Source organism: Cricetulus griseus, chromosome 3, assembly GCF_003668045.3.
Source record: "Cricetulus griseus strain 17A/GY chromosome 3, alternate assembly CriGri-PICRH-1.0, whole genome shotgun sequence".
Taxonomy (NCBI): Eukaryota; Metazoa; Chordata; class Mammalia; order Rodentia; family Cricetidae; genus Cricetulus; species Cricetulus griseus.
The window spans coordinates 15,155,451-15,170,457 of NC_048596.1; the positions used below are offsets into that span (position 1 = coordinate 15,155,451).

The window sequence follows — 15,007 nt, forward strand, 5'->3', positions numbered from 1 at the left end:
CTCACAGAGATCCACCTGCCTCTGCCTCCCAAGTGCTGGGATTAAAGGCGTGCGCCACCAATGCCCAGCCTGGAGTTTTTATGAATTTTTTTTAAACTTTGCTCCATTTCCCAAGAACTGCAGACAGTCATCCTACTGAGCATCAGTGTTGTCTTAACACTAAGTGAGCTATCATAGCATAGAGTGGCCATGTGAACAGCAGTGTTTACCCACATGGATGATTTTCAAATTTCTCATTGTACAGCCTATGACATCAGGTAGATCAGATGTCTGCAGAATTCCTGTCAACACAACACTGGGGTAAAGTGTATCTTATTCATTACCAGGGCTCAAATCCTGCCCTTACACCTATGAGATCTGTGATCTTGAGCGTGTTACTAACCTTCTCGATGTTGTCTTCTGCAACTGTAAGGCTGATATGGCCCTGTGTTCCATCCCCAGTATGAAAAAGAAAAAAAAAAAAAAAAAAAAAAAGTACTTAAACTGAGCATAGTGGCCTACCACTCCAGAAACTAAGGCAGAAGAATGTCGAGTACTCAGCCTGGGTTACATAGAGAGATTGTGTCTCGAAACACAAAAACCAAACCAGGAGCTATCTTTTGTATAGCAGAGGCACACAAGGCACACTAATAACTCAGCTCTTGTCCTGGCCATGGTTTGGGTGTTGGCCTAAAATCAGGGACCACTAGCTTCTCATCACTTTCCAGTGTTTCAATAATTTTCCATTATTCTCTGTCAAGTCCCAAAAAAGAACTTAAAGTAGACTTGTCTAACTATTTATTTGGTTGGTTTTGAGGGTTTGTTTCATTTTGTTTGTTTTGAGGCAGAGTTTCACTCTAGAGCCCAAGTTGGCCTTCAACTCAGAGTCTCCCTGCCTCTGTTTCCTAGGTGCCAGAATTAAAGATGTGATCTATCACGACCCAATTTACCTATTACTTCAATAGTACAATGGTATCATAGAAAATCTGGAAAACAGAAAGTTGGGTATTATACTTTAAGAGTGTGTTCACCCTGCTGCTCTGAAGTGCCTGTTCTATGTGACCTACAGGGGGAGCTGTCAGAGGGTGGGGACACTGGTGCAGGGGGGGGACTTGACGGCACTCAGTTGTCCACACACACTTTAGAAAGAGCCACAACTTTTAGTGAAAAATGTCTAATCCTCCAATGCAGTTAGAAGGAGTAATGAACACCCAGATACGCCTCCAACTTGGTCACACTGCGCACTTGCTTTCTTTCTCCCACATATCTCACTTTTTGCTGAATCATTTAGTATTTTATCTAGAGACATTTCAGCCTTTGTCTCTGAAGAACACAGACATTACCTTAGTTACCACAAGACCACAACTACTCAAGGGACTTCACTGCAGTGCAATGCTAGTTCCTAACATACAGTCCACATTCACACTGGGAATTCACAGCTGGGAAGCTGCCCTACAAACGATCCTTTTCTCCCAGGGGCTGAGTCAAGGATCAAACACTGCATGTAAACCACCAAGTTTCCTTAAGTTGGGTCCAGTCCTAGCTTGGGTACAGGAATCCAGGAAGCAGCTGCACTGTAGAATGTCCCTCAGTGTGGCCACAATCTGTCTGTATCTTACTTGGATCTAGGCTCAACCTTTTTGGAAAGTGCTACTCAGCTGTCTTCTCCTACTTGGCTTAGCAGCGTGTACAGACACAAAGAAACCCTTGGCCGTCGGTGCTTCAGAACTGGATCCTGGGTTAAGGAGACATCTGCTCCGACCTTCCTGCAGGATAGTCTTTCTCATCTCTCTCTCAAATGTATTTATTTTTGTTTTATGCGCATGAGTATTTTGCCTGCATGTGTACCTGTATACCCATGAGTTCTCGAAGCCTACGGAGGCTAGAAAAGGGAGTTGGGTCCCCTGGAACTTTGAGTTACAGGAGGTTGTGAGCCACTAAGTATGCGTGTGCTGGGAACTGGACTCGGGTCCTCTGGAAGAGCAGCCAGTCTCTTATCAATAAGTAATCTGTAGATTGATTCGTGCAACACCACTGCCCAGCCAAGGTTGTTTTTTTGTTTTTTTTTTCACATTATTTACTGAGAACGAAGGTGCATGCCATGGCACACATGTAGAAGTCAGAGAACAATTTGAGGGAGCTTGTTCTCTCCACTGTCTGGGTTTCAGGAATCAAACTCAGGTTTGGCAGTAAGCACCTTGTCCTCCAAGCCATCTCACCCACTCCCTAATTATCTTTTTTTTTTTTAAATTACATTATTTGTGTATATACGTGTGTGGGCACATGTGCCCTGGCATATACGTAGAGGTCAGAGGGCAACCTGAAGGAGTTGGTTCTCTCCTTCTACCATATGGGTCCCAGGAATCAAACTCAAGTGGTCAGGGTGGTAGCAAGCACCTTTACCTACTGAACCATTTCCCCGGTCCCCTGACATCCTTTTTAACCAGTTAAGGAGGATTCAGAGTTCAAGGCCAGCTTGGGCTATATATAAAGACTCTGTGCCCCCGCCCCCCAAAAAGGGCAAAATAAAACAGTCACTAGTGAGATTTATTCTGTATGTTAATCAGTATTTGCAAATCTGATTTGCAAAATAATGTTAAAATTACTTCACATTAGAAATTACTAGTATTTGTAACATTGATTTTACACTTCCCTTATCTGTGTACCTAAGCAGGTACAAAAAACGAATATATTAACAAGCAGTGGAGTGCACCTCATCTGTAGAGCCCTCATTCCCATAGCAGATCAAATTCTACATCAAAAAAAATCTATTTTCAAAGTTAGAACTGGTGGCTCAGGCCTGCAATAGGGCTAAAGAGTGAGTTCAAGGTCATTTTGGACAACTTTTATCTTGATTTGGAGACAGGTTTTCTCTGTGTAATAGTCCTGGTTGTCCTAAAACTCACTTTGTAGATCAGGCTGGCCTTGAACTCACTGAAATCCACCTGCCTCTGACTGCCATTAAAGGTGTGCACCACCACCGCCCAGCTAGCTTGAACAACTTAATGAGACCCTGTCTCAAAATAAAACAAAGTATGCTGGATATAGGTCAGTTTCAGAGCATTTGCCTTTATGTGCAAGACCCCAGATTGAATCCCTACATCATACACTCTCTCCCTCCTCCCTCACCTAGGTGTAGGTGTGACCCTGTAACCCTGCACTTGGAGGTTTCAGGCTGGTCAAGGCCACTCTGTAGAGTGAGAAAAGGGTGGGAGTGGGGAAAGCAAGGGGAAAAGAGGCCATATACCAAATCTAAGATAGAAAAACCTAGGTCACACAAATACTCTGAACTCTCTGAACACTAGCCACAGAGAAATATTTGGGAGCTATGAAGCTTTCACTGGCTGGAAGATGCTGGCAGAAGAAGCTAAGAAAGTAAGAATAATATTCTCAGCACAGGCCTTACCCAAGATGCACTGCAGCAGTCCCCAGTGGGCACTAGGAGCAAAGGACAATCTCTTGGAAGGCATTTGAATAACCTAACTCAGTTCTGATTTTAGCATCCCCTCCACCCTGGGAGGGAAGGGAACCAGTTCTAGTCTGTTATTCTCCCAGGCTGAGCCAGGATTAGCCTATGTGCTTGAGGCCTGGAAACAGACAGAGACAGCCAGGCCACTGGGAGCAGGGAACAGGCTAGTTATGACAGACAGCAACAAAACCTTAGGGTGTTGGGACACTGTCATAGTCTCTGCTAAGGTCCATGTAGTTTCCCACCCACAAAAGGACTGTGTAGACATCAAAACACACCACAAGTTCCCAAAGCCCACCAGGCTGATGGCCACAGGACCAGCATACCAGCCAGCCTCTGGGATATTACCTGACTGGAAGACATATCGAGCCAGGCCCTGCATCAGCTCCGCTGGCCATGTTGGTGGGGCAGACTCCCCTGTTTCTCTCTTCAGACGAAATGTCAATTCAAAGCCAAAACCACTCGGTCCGTCTGTTCCTGTAAACCTGAAAGGAATCAAACATTTTCAATTTAACTACCATAGGACAAAGTCCTACCAAGTCTCTGTGTGGTAGCTTCCACAGTATATCCTCAACTCAAAGGGAATGCCAGAGTGAAGTCTCCTAATGCCTGTTTTACCCTCCAGTGAGCTGAGGGTGTACATGAATGAAGTCGGCCCAGACAAACTCCTACACTGGTACTCTTGAGTTATAAGTTCCAGAGTTTGTGGTTCTAGGACATTCCTCTTCTATGATAGAAGAAACACTACTGAAAATCTTCCTTATGTTCCTGCTAATCAGTACCCACTCAGTTTGCTAATGTTACATATGTCCTGTGATCCAACAGTATGGCTGTGTACTCTGGGAAGATGTGGCCTTCCATGCCCCCTCCAGAGACACAATTCTTAGCTGCAGACTGGCCACCTGAGTCAGCACTGCAGACAGGTCCTAAGGCAGCCTGAAAATACTTTTCCTAAAGTCAGTACCCACACCTACCAGCAAGCTCCACTTTCTCTAACCCTCTATGAGCATTCCTCAGGCACTGGACTCCAAAGGAGAACAGCCTGAATCTCAGGGAAGTCCCTGAAACAGATTCCTACCAGAGAGGGTATCAATGTCTATTCAAGAGCAGAACCTGGTGGTGGGGGTGGGGGTGCCACACCAATCAGGTGAGAGAGGTGTCCAAGGAGGAGTCCCCAAGAGCTCCACAAAGCTTGTGAGGATGAGAAGGGTTAAGAGGTAAAGTATGTTCATGTAATTTTCAGTAATTATATCTTGTACAAACATGAACCACAATGATTATACACATGTAAACTCCCCAGCAGACAAACACAAACCATAAACTAAAATGACAGCCAACACCTTCCTTCTACCTCTTAAGAGCTGAAGACACAATCAGTGTTCACTCCTGGAATTCCTCGAGCATCTTCTTTTGTCACCATCCCTAAGAGGCTAGGATGGGGGACTGCGTACAAAGAAACTCGTGTGCTTGGGTAGGCCCAGCAGATCAGCCCCAGGCACCCCTCCAGGAGAGAGCACCTCTGAGAAGCTGCACTCAATTTCTTTCCAACTGAAAATGCATCCTTAGAAATCATCACAGTCAACTCCATTTGTATTTAAGGAAGTGTGCATAGTTTGCTTATTTTTCTGGTAACCAGATGGGAAGCAGAATCTATTTAGAAGGTACACATGGATTCTTGGAGACAAGGCTAGAAGTTGCTTAAAGTGACACTATTTACACTGTTTGTTTCCTTGATGGATTGCCCTGTAGGGGTCAAGTCTGAACAGAGACTGAGGGAACAGCTACACACATCAAGGAAGCAGGTTTGGAAGAGTGTGAAAATCCAGAGCTCAGTGGAATGACTTTAAAGGTGGTGAGCAGCCCTTAACCCTAGCACTGGAGAGGCAAAGGCAGGGAAGATGGCGGCCAGCTGGTTTACACTGTGAGTTCTAGGTTAACCAGGGCTACACAGAGGAACCCTGTCTCAAAAATCAACAATTGAACAAAACTCTACACAAGGAGATGGGTCAACTAGGGCAAAAGGAAGATCTCAGGCAGCCTCCAATTAGAGACAGCTTTGTAAAGTGCATTAGACCATTATTCCAGGGCTTTTATCTTGGGCCAAGGAAAATACATGATTTCTAATCACAAAAACTTGAGAAAACAGACTTAAAGGAATATATGCGTTATAGGCTGCACAATGGTGAGAATCCATGGGTGCAGAGAGAGAAGCCACTGAGCCATTTACACTCATACCACAACTCCTCACCAAGAGCTCTGTGCACACACACGCCTGAGTGTGCATTCAAGCACACATACACACACACACACACACACACACACACACACACACACACACACACACACGTGCACACCATCTGTCTCCACACAGGGTGCTTTCTAAGCCAGCTCTGTGGTGGGCAGGCTGGCTCGCACTTGGCTGAGGAGGAGGGGCAGAGCCAGCCAGATGGTTCCCACCTGGGTTTGATTACCACCCACCAGGATGGCTGGACACAACCTCAACACTCTGAAACATGAGTTTGGAATGGCCCAGCCTTAGGATAAACAGATGACCTGGGCCTGTCAGAGTTCTTTGTCAAAGCAGGCTGTCCAGGCAATAGCAGCCAAGCAACAAGATCATTCCGTGTTTAAAGTTCCCCGAAGGGGTTTGGCTTGGTCTGGACCACTTTATACAAAGGCTTTTCCTGCCAAAGAGGGTTTGTCTGACCAGAGAATGGAGCTGCTCCAAGGGAACAGCTGTCTTCCATGTCTTCTAGGATGACACATGAGAGCAATGAGACACATTGCACACACACACACACACACACACACACACACACACACACACACACACACACACGTTCATGCTCCCCCAGCTCACATATATGCAACCACACTACATACATATGTCCCCCAAAAAGTTTATGAAGTAAAAATGTTATAGAATTTAAGGTTAGTTAATTATTGAAGAAAATGGTTTTTGGAAATTGAGTGTAGCCTACATGTTGGTATTTACAAAGTCTACAGCAGCACATTGGATGTCCTGTATACTGTAATGCCCTGGGCCTTCACAGACTCACCACAGACTCAGACTCAGCCAAAGCAAGCAAGCTCTGGTCCTGGAAGTGCCCTTCATAGCAAGTGTCCTATCTAGGCACGACTCTTTTTTTTTTTTTTTTTTAAGATTTATTCACAAGCTAGAAGTTGGTGGTGCACACCTTTAATCCCAGTATTTGAGGCAGAGGCAGGTGGATCTCTGGGAGTTCAAGGCCGCCTGGTCTGTAGAGCAAGCTCCATAGTCAGAGTTACACAGAGAAACCCTATCTCAAGAAACAATAAAAAAGACGTATTCACTGTGTGTGTGCACCTGTGCACAGGGTGTTGGGGACAAATGTGGCCGTCAAAGAACAAGTTGTAAGAACCAGTTCTCTCTTCCTGCCACATGCATCCAGGAGAGCAAACTAGGGCTATCTGTCTTTCAAGTGCACCAGCCCTGTTGAAAACTTTTTTGCCATTATCAGCTATTATTTATAGTAGCAGTTACTAGTTCTGGGAACTCACCATAAAAGAAAAATCTTATATTTGGAAACAATGCTTTGGCATAAACATATCCAGTAGTATTTATTTTAAAAAATTTAAAATTCCAATATTCTATAAGTAGGGGCTTATTTAAGTCTCTGGTGCTTCATTAGGACACCACGTGACTAAAAGCCAGGGCTGCAGGGAGCAGACTTACCTTTGAGTTTTGAGGAGCAAAGAGCTTAGTGTGCCTCCACCTGGTAAGGTGGAGCCAGGTTATACCAACCAACACACAAGAGCCTCTACTGTTAACTATCAGGTTCAAAGGTAAATGGTACCTCATCAAGTCAAATGGTCATGAAATTGGAACTTTTGTACATGGCTGGTGGCAACGAAGCTGCTGTAGAAACATTATAGCCGCTTTCAAAAAATGAAACAGAATTATTGCAATGAGCCAGTTATTCCTTGTCTGGGTATCTGTACAAAAGACTGAAAATAGGGTGTTGAACTCCTTTGTTGACAGCAGCATTATTCAAAATAATGCTGGAGCAATCACAAATAGTAGAGGCAATCCAAGAGCCTACTACCAGGTAAGAAAGAAAAAATGTGCAGATACAAAACAGTCAACTATTAAGCCGAGAGAGAGAGAGAGAGAGAGAGAGAGAGAGAGAGAGAGAGAGAGAGAGGATGTAGTGGCATGTTCCTGTATTCCCAGAATTTGGGAGGTGGAGGCGGGAGTCTCAGCTACATAGTGGTTTTTGAGGCCAGCCTGGTTGCATGAAATCTGTCTCTAACACAAGCGTATACATACACAGATCTGATAATAGGAGTGAGTCTTGAGGATATCATGCTAAGTGAAATAAGCCTGACACTAAGGAGCAACCCTGCACACACCCACTTAGGTACGGCAACTACCATAGTCAGAATCAGAGAGAAAACAGAAGCCTGACTTCTGGGTGTTGGGAGACATGGAGAATGGGAATAGGTTTAGTTTCAACTGGGAAGATTAAAAGTTCCAGAAACTGAAGGTGGTAATGGCTGTACACTAATGTAAAAACTTAATTTTACTAAACTATTCTAAAGCTGGTGGCAATGGCCATTGACATCATGAATATTTTACCTAAAGTGAATGGGCACTAAAACAAACAAAGCCTGCATGGTGGCTCACAACTTTAACCACAGATCTGAGTTCAAGGCCAGCTTGGTCTATAAAGGGAGTTCTAGGACAGAGAAACCCTGTCTCAAAAACAAACATTAAGCAAGGTCAGTCGTGATGGCGCACACCTTTAATTACCTGCACTCAGAAGGCAGAGACAGGAGGATATCTTAGTTTGAGGCCACAATGGTCTACAGAGAGAGTTCCAGGTCAGGAAAGGCTGTTACACAGAGAAACCTGATCTCAAAAAACAAAACAAACAAATAAAAAAAGACCCATGAAGCAAAAGCTAACAACAGTTATCAAAAATACCTGTAGTTGGATGCAATGTGTGTATCTTAGCTACTCAGAAGGCTGATGCAGGAATGAGTCTCAGAAAAATAAAGGCTGAGGGCAATGGTTCACACCATACTCTAAACTCAGCAGGCTAAGGAAGGAGAATCATGAGTTCAAGGCCATCCTGGGCTACATGATAGGATCCTACCTGAAAAATGAAAATAAGGGGTCAGTGAGATGACCACAGGCACTTGCCACCAAATCTGATGACCAGTGCAATCTCTGGGCCCCATATGCTTCAGAGAACTGACTCCCATACATGTACTTCCATGCGCACACGTGCACACGTGCACACGTGCACACGTGTGCACACACACACACACACACACACACACACACACACACACACACACACACGTGCGCGCGCGCGTGCGCGCTAACTAGATGTAATAACAAATTAAAAATAAATAGCTAATGCCTGAGGTAGAATGGCAAGTCTGCCAGTAGCAACAGAGAACCTGGGCAGTGAGGGCATCACCTGACAGCTCAGGGTCAGCCTCCTTGGCCATGGATGCCCCAGGTGGACTACAAAGCCACACCACTCCAGGATCCCTATAAGAGGCTGTAATAGAAAGAACGAAACAGCACAAATACAGGCTGCAAAAGACCAACTGAACTGATGCCATCTTCAACTCCACCACCTTCTGGCTGATTCGAGAGCAAACTAACCTTCATGTGCCCCAGTTTTTTATCTGCGCACTGGGATAGGGATGTTCACACAGCGAAAGATTTTCAACCGTAAGACAGGAGAGCATGTTTGACTTATCTTCTTAGAAGCAGCTCAGAGCCGCCTGTTCCCACCCTCTCACAACTCAAGTTTCCGTAACTGCTGGAGACTCTGGGACTCTGTGGGTACAGCCCTTCAAGGACCACTGGCTGGAGTCTACCAGTTTCATCCAGTTTCCTGGCTATGGATCCCTCCCTGAGCTCTCGAACTTGGCCGGAGACTTTTTTGCTTTCTGAGACAGGCTTTCTCTGTGTAAGTCTGGCTGTCCTGGAACTCACTCTGATTCTCCTCTGCCTCTGTCTCCCAAGTGCTGGGATTAAATGCATGCACCACCCAGCTGTCCTGAGACTTCCTGATTGCTACTATGCTCAATGGTGGAACTCTGTAAATAACTACTGAATGAACATAAACAGAGGGGATGTTTTCATTTTGAACGATTCAAAATTACTGATAACATCATTAATCATTTGGAAACAGGTTTGGTGACAACAGTATTATACTGGGTAGTAAAATTTAGCAAAAAAAACATTTAAAAAATTGCTTATATGACAATATTCTTCAAGAATTAAGATTTCTTTAAAACACTGAGTTATATCAAACCATTTTCTACAGCCTTTATAAAAAGAGAGAGGGGAGTTAGATATGGCAATGTTAACTTGTAATTCTAGTATTGGGGAGGTAAGGGCAGGAAGACCAGGAATTCAAAGTCATCCTCAGTTGCATACCTAATTCAAGGCCAGCCTGGGCTACATGAGACCCTGTCTCAAAAGAACAAAAAATAAAAAAGGTGGTATGGCAAAGAGAAGTCAGGGAGGAAAGAAAGAAAAACTTCATCCTAGGGCCAGGAGTCCTGGGTTCAGTTCCCAGCAAAGGAAGAGAAAAAACTGGGGAGGACCAGTTTTCTGCTAAGCTGTGTCCAGTCAGATTCATGGTGCACACCTGCCTCACTGCAGCAGCCCTTTCCGGAGATGCTGTGCCAGAGGCCATATTCTCACAGCGTTCCTCAGGTGTAAAAACAGTAGCTCCCAGGACTGATTCAGCTAAGAATCCAGCCAGCCAAACTTTCCTGCTTCCGATACTTTAGGACTTAACTCTGTCCTGGGCTTTCAGGGAGCAGACAGCGTCCCAGACCAAGATGTGGAATTTAAGAAAAGTAAAGGCCAGGGTTGGCAGACCTTTTTCCACAGAACAGTGGAGGCTCGGTCAGCCCTTCCCTGTGGGAAATCTGTTAGACCTTGTTCCCCATATTCACAACCACCTCCAAAGGACAGCACTCAAACCCAGGGGAATCCCAAACCAACCGGGCAAGCTATTAAGAACTGTGACATTGCCAGGCAGTGGTGGCTCACACTTTTACCCCCAGCACTGGAGAGGCAGAGGCAGAGGCAGGCGGATCTCTTTGAGTTCCAGGCCAGCCTGGTCTACAGATTAAGTGCCAGGACAGGCTCCAAAGCTACACAGAGAAACCCTGTCTCAAAAAGAACTGTAATGTGAACCAGGTGGTGTGGTGGTGGCACACACCTTTAATCACAGCCCTTGGGAGTCAGAGACAGCAAGATCTCTGTGAGTTTGAGGCCAGCCTGAACTACAGAACAAGTTCCAGGACAGCCAGGGATACACAGAGAAATCAAAAACAAAACAAACAAAGAGACAAGTTAGGCCAATGATGGCAAGTCACAATCTGATTTGGGAAGTGTTCCTCTCAGCACACAGGTGGATAGCTCAAGGGCTTCTTGCTGATCCAGGAGCCAGAAGATCTGCCCCAAGGCCCTTTGTCCACCTACGATCTCCTAAGGCTTTGTGCAGCCAGGTGTCTTACAAGACCAAGACACCTGAAGCAGGGTAACTCAAAGGCACAGTCTTTCTGCATCTCAGTTCCCCAAGGGCAGGGACTGTACTTTTTGTGTGTGCTGTACATGGGTACATCGTATCCATGTTGAGTGCTAAAGACATTGCCATCATTTCAAGGAGACAACCAGACCTTGACATTAAACAACAAACAAGACAAGCAGTGTTAAAGAGCCATGAGGTTTCCTCTTACTGTCTATGCTGGGCTCAAACATTTTCCTGATGCTGCGCTGGAGCCACTCTTGCAGCCATTGGGCAACTGGGTTCTGTGGTTCTTACTCTAGAGCGCAGCCCGGGCTCTGGTCAAGATGCCTGAAACTCCACTCTTGCTCCCATGCTGCACACCCGTGTCCCTCTCAGTCAACCACAGATTCACGCATTGTTTTCAAAATGAAACGTTTTATCTTAATTATGTTTTTTAGACTTTATTTTTATGTGTAATGAGTGTTTTGTCTGTGTATATGTACACACACCACATGTGTGTCTGGCGCTGGAGGAGGTCAGAAGAAGTCATTGGATCCTCTGGACCTGGAGTTAAGAATGGTTGTGAGCCACCTTGTGGGTGCTGGGATTTGAGACTCCATTTTCTATAAAGGCAGCAAGTGTTCTTATTTACTGAGCCACCTTTGCAGGCCTGGCTATCTCATTCTTTTCGTAGCTTTTATTTATTTTTATTTTACAAGTACAGGTTTTTTTGTTTTGTTTTGTTTTTTTGCCTGAATGTATGTATGTGCACCATGTACATGCCTGGTACCCCGAGGAGCCCAGAGGAGGGTGTCAGGGCCTCTGGAACTGGAGGAGGCTGTGGACTGCCCAGTGCTCTTAACCACTGACCATCTCTCCAGCTCTAACTATCACACTTCTTACATGGCCTTCAGACTGCAGGCTCATCCTGCCCCACTGGCCTTCCTTCTGTTCCTAGAATGCCTCAAGGTCACACCTGCTCTGCTCTGCTCTGCAGGAGCCTTTTTTTACTGTCTAGGTTTGTCACATAGTTGGATGGTCGGGGCTCTAAGCACCCTACCTTCCAGGGAGCACCAACTGCAGAACAGTCTGATCAGTGTGCCTAGAATTGTACAACAAGGCAGCCTTGGCTGTTACCTTGTCACCAAACTTTGAAAGCTTCACACAAACCATTACTGGTCTCACTGTGAAATGTGCCCTCTCCATCTAAAGGGATTTTGAGATAATATATATGTCTTAAAGAAATGCCATCTCTCCTTTTACACTCACCTTTATCTCAGTTACCGTCTTAACACCATCCCCAACTCTTATTTTGAACCCAGCATCTTCACTAAAACTGTCAATACATTTACCTATGTCTTCCTCTAAGAATCTAAGACTCAGGAGAGCAGGAGCCCTGCCTGCCTTACAGCAATGAACAGAGAACAAGATCTTTCTTTCCATGATGCACCCTAGAAATTTGTGGACTCAGACCAAGAGCTGCCCACATATTGAGTGTCATGCTGGCTGAGTTCCTCACCTAAGTTTAAGTTCCGAAGCCAAGTACAGGCCTCTTTACCCACATCACACATCACCCAGAGAAAGGCTTGACCTGGCCCTGGAGTGTTCTGGTCTCCAGAGTTGGGGTCTGAATGGAAGATGCTCTCTGCTGAGTTCAAGTGCTTGGACATGGTGCTAGGCCACATTCTCTCTGGAGCTGAGAGCTTTTCCACAAGAGCTGAACATATGGAGTGAAAACCACCTCCAGTGTACTTGTTCAACATCCAACAAATCCTGGATTCATCAAGGAGACACCAATGCATGAAGTAGATACACAGATATTTACTAACACGCTAAGGAAGGGAGAGACAAAGAGCAACCTAAGAGATGGCAATGACCACGGGTTTTAAATTAGGCAAGACAGGGAGGACAGTGCTTCTTGCACTGGTGCAAGGCTCATATTAAACCAAGGCCATGCTGGACAGTATAGTGCCTGCCTGGAAATCCCAGCATCTGAGACAGAGCAAGGTGGGTCTCTGTGAGCTTGAGGCCATCCTGGCCTACACAATGAAACCCTGTCTCGAAAGAAGGACGAAAGGAAAACGGAGGAGAAGTGAGAGAAGAAAAGAAAGAGAGGCTAGGAAAGGCCTTATCAATGGGCTACTTGAGGGAATGCCTGAGGAGGTGGAGTCAGGATGAGCCTCTCCATGGGCAGGCACATGTGGAGGTCTTGAGGCAGAGGAGTGCTGAGAATGAGGGGCAGGATGAGGAAGGGCAAGAATGGCAGGAGAGGATTACAGTGAAGTAAGGCGCTGGCTATGAACAAGCGGCCTTGCAGGCTATGAATGGCCAATGGCTTTTACTTGACATCACTGGATGGTTCTGAGCATGACTACATGACATGCTATGCATATCGTCCTGTAAAAGAACTAGTACAAAACTAACAGGCCCACATTGCCAGCACTTGTAGAAATCTAACTCCAAAGGCAGGCTGTTGCCTTCCTTCTAGGCCCTTTCTCTATGTAAAACCCCTGGTTACAAGAATGAAAAGTTTCCAGACTGGAGCCAGGAGGGTGGGGATCCAGTGTCTGCAACCTGATCTTGGAAATGCTAGAGCAGGAAGGAGACTGAGTTTGGGCATACCATAGTGTCGCCTGTCAGTTTTCACTAAGTGTTTCCCCCTCTACCAGCCAAACTTCTGGGGGCTGCTTAGGGCCTCTCTGTAACCAGCAAAAGCAGAGCCAGCCAGCCAGACTGGGACCTGAAACCGAGGCAGACTTGGTTCTCCAGCAGTTCTTTCTTCTCACAGCCATGACCCCTGAGCTTCTGCCCTGATGCTGGAAGGCCTAAGGTGAGAGGCAGGGCTCCCAGCAACACCAGGTATTGCATGAAGTCTGTTCTGGAAATCACAGAACAGCTCTTTGATTTGAGTGGTCTTGCTGAGGCCAGGCTGATTCTAAAACCAGGGACTGTGGGCCTTAAAAAACAGGAGTAGAAAAGAAGGCTCTTGGAGGGTCACACTAAAAGCCTGGAGCTTGCTTGGCATGCTCCACTTTCTAGGAAGCTGCTATGGACCCAGGTCCTCACTGTCAAATGGCCAACTGGCCTCGCCTCAGATGTAGGCTAACCACACTTGTAAGCTTCTGGTCTCTTTCCCACATGGCCTAAGGCATGAGCTCTATAAGAGGAGACAGTCAGGCGCCAAGAGGGCCTAAGGTTCTGAAGTGGTATCAAGTCCACCTCCCTACAGGGACACTCAGCCAAAAGACAGGCAGTGAAGGACAGGACCGGGTATGTTGTCCATTTTCACAAACCTCAGGCCCAGAATCTGTCCTATGGTGACACTCCATGCAATGAAGAAATGCCTAGCCTTCCAATGATGTCCCAGGATGCATGCTGGGTGGAAGCCAGTTGGGCCTGCCTACCCAACACCTGGCAGACCTGTGTCAGAAAGGGCAGTGGGTCACCCTTTCTTCTAAGCCCAAACACCAAGCATTGAATTGCTTGATTTTTCTATGTACTACAGAAAGTCTCACAAAACTGACCTAAAATGTAGCCCATTTATTTCAGCAACTAGAGGGACTTAGCTGTGTTGGAATGTGTGCCCATGTGTGTGAACACTATTTTCTGTATCCTGGGCACAAGGACCCTGAGAGATAGCTCAACAGTTGAGAGCAATTGCTGCTCTTACAGAAGAGCAGAGCCCAGGTCAGGCAGTGGCTCGTAACAGCCTGTAACTCCAATCCCTCTTCTGACCTCTGTGTGCACCCACACACATGTACACATACATACATGAGACAAACATATTTATAAAATTTTAATTTAAAGATAGGTTCTTGCTGGTTACAAATGTGTGATCTTTGTGTCTCTACTTCCCAAGTGCTGGGATTACAGTCATGCACCACTGTGCCCAGCCTAATACTGACTTCTTTTTTTTTTTTTTTAAGATTTTATTTATTTATCATGTATACAACATTCTGCTTCCATGTATATCTGCACACCAGAAGAGGGCACCAGATCTCATAACAGATGGTTGTGAGCCACCATGTGG

General features: G+C 45.7%; 1 protein-coding gene across 9 annotated transcripts in view; it reads right to left on the reverse strand.

The window, feature by feature from the left end:
• Positions 1 to 15,007, reverse strand: part of Sufu (SUFU negative regulator of hedgehog signaling) — a 113,469-nt gene that overhangs the window by 66,862 nt on the left and 31,600 nt on the right. For 5 of the 9 annotated variants that reach the window (XR_003483680.2, XM_027407123.2, XM_027407122.2 and 2 more), the window contains exons 3-4: positions 3,797 to 3,933; positions 383 to 424 (exon numbers count right to left, since the gene is read on the reverse strand). Coding sequence is in view for 8 of the 9 variants with exons in the window: in XM_027407123.2 (XP_027262924.1) it covers positions 383 to 424; positions 3,797 to 3,933 (179 nt within the window). In the remaining variant the exon portion in view is untranslated. The remainder of the gene's footprint in view (positions 1 to 382; positions 425 to 3,796; positions 3,934 to 15,007) is intronic. The other 4 variants (XM_027407127.2, XM_027407126.2, XM_027407124.2 and 1 more) reach the window with 1 other exon arrangement.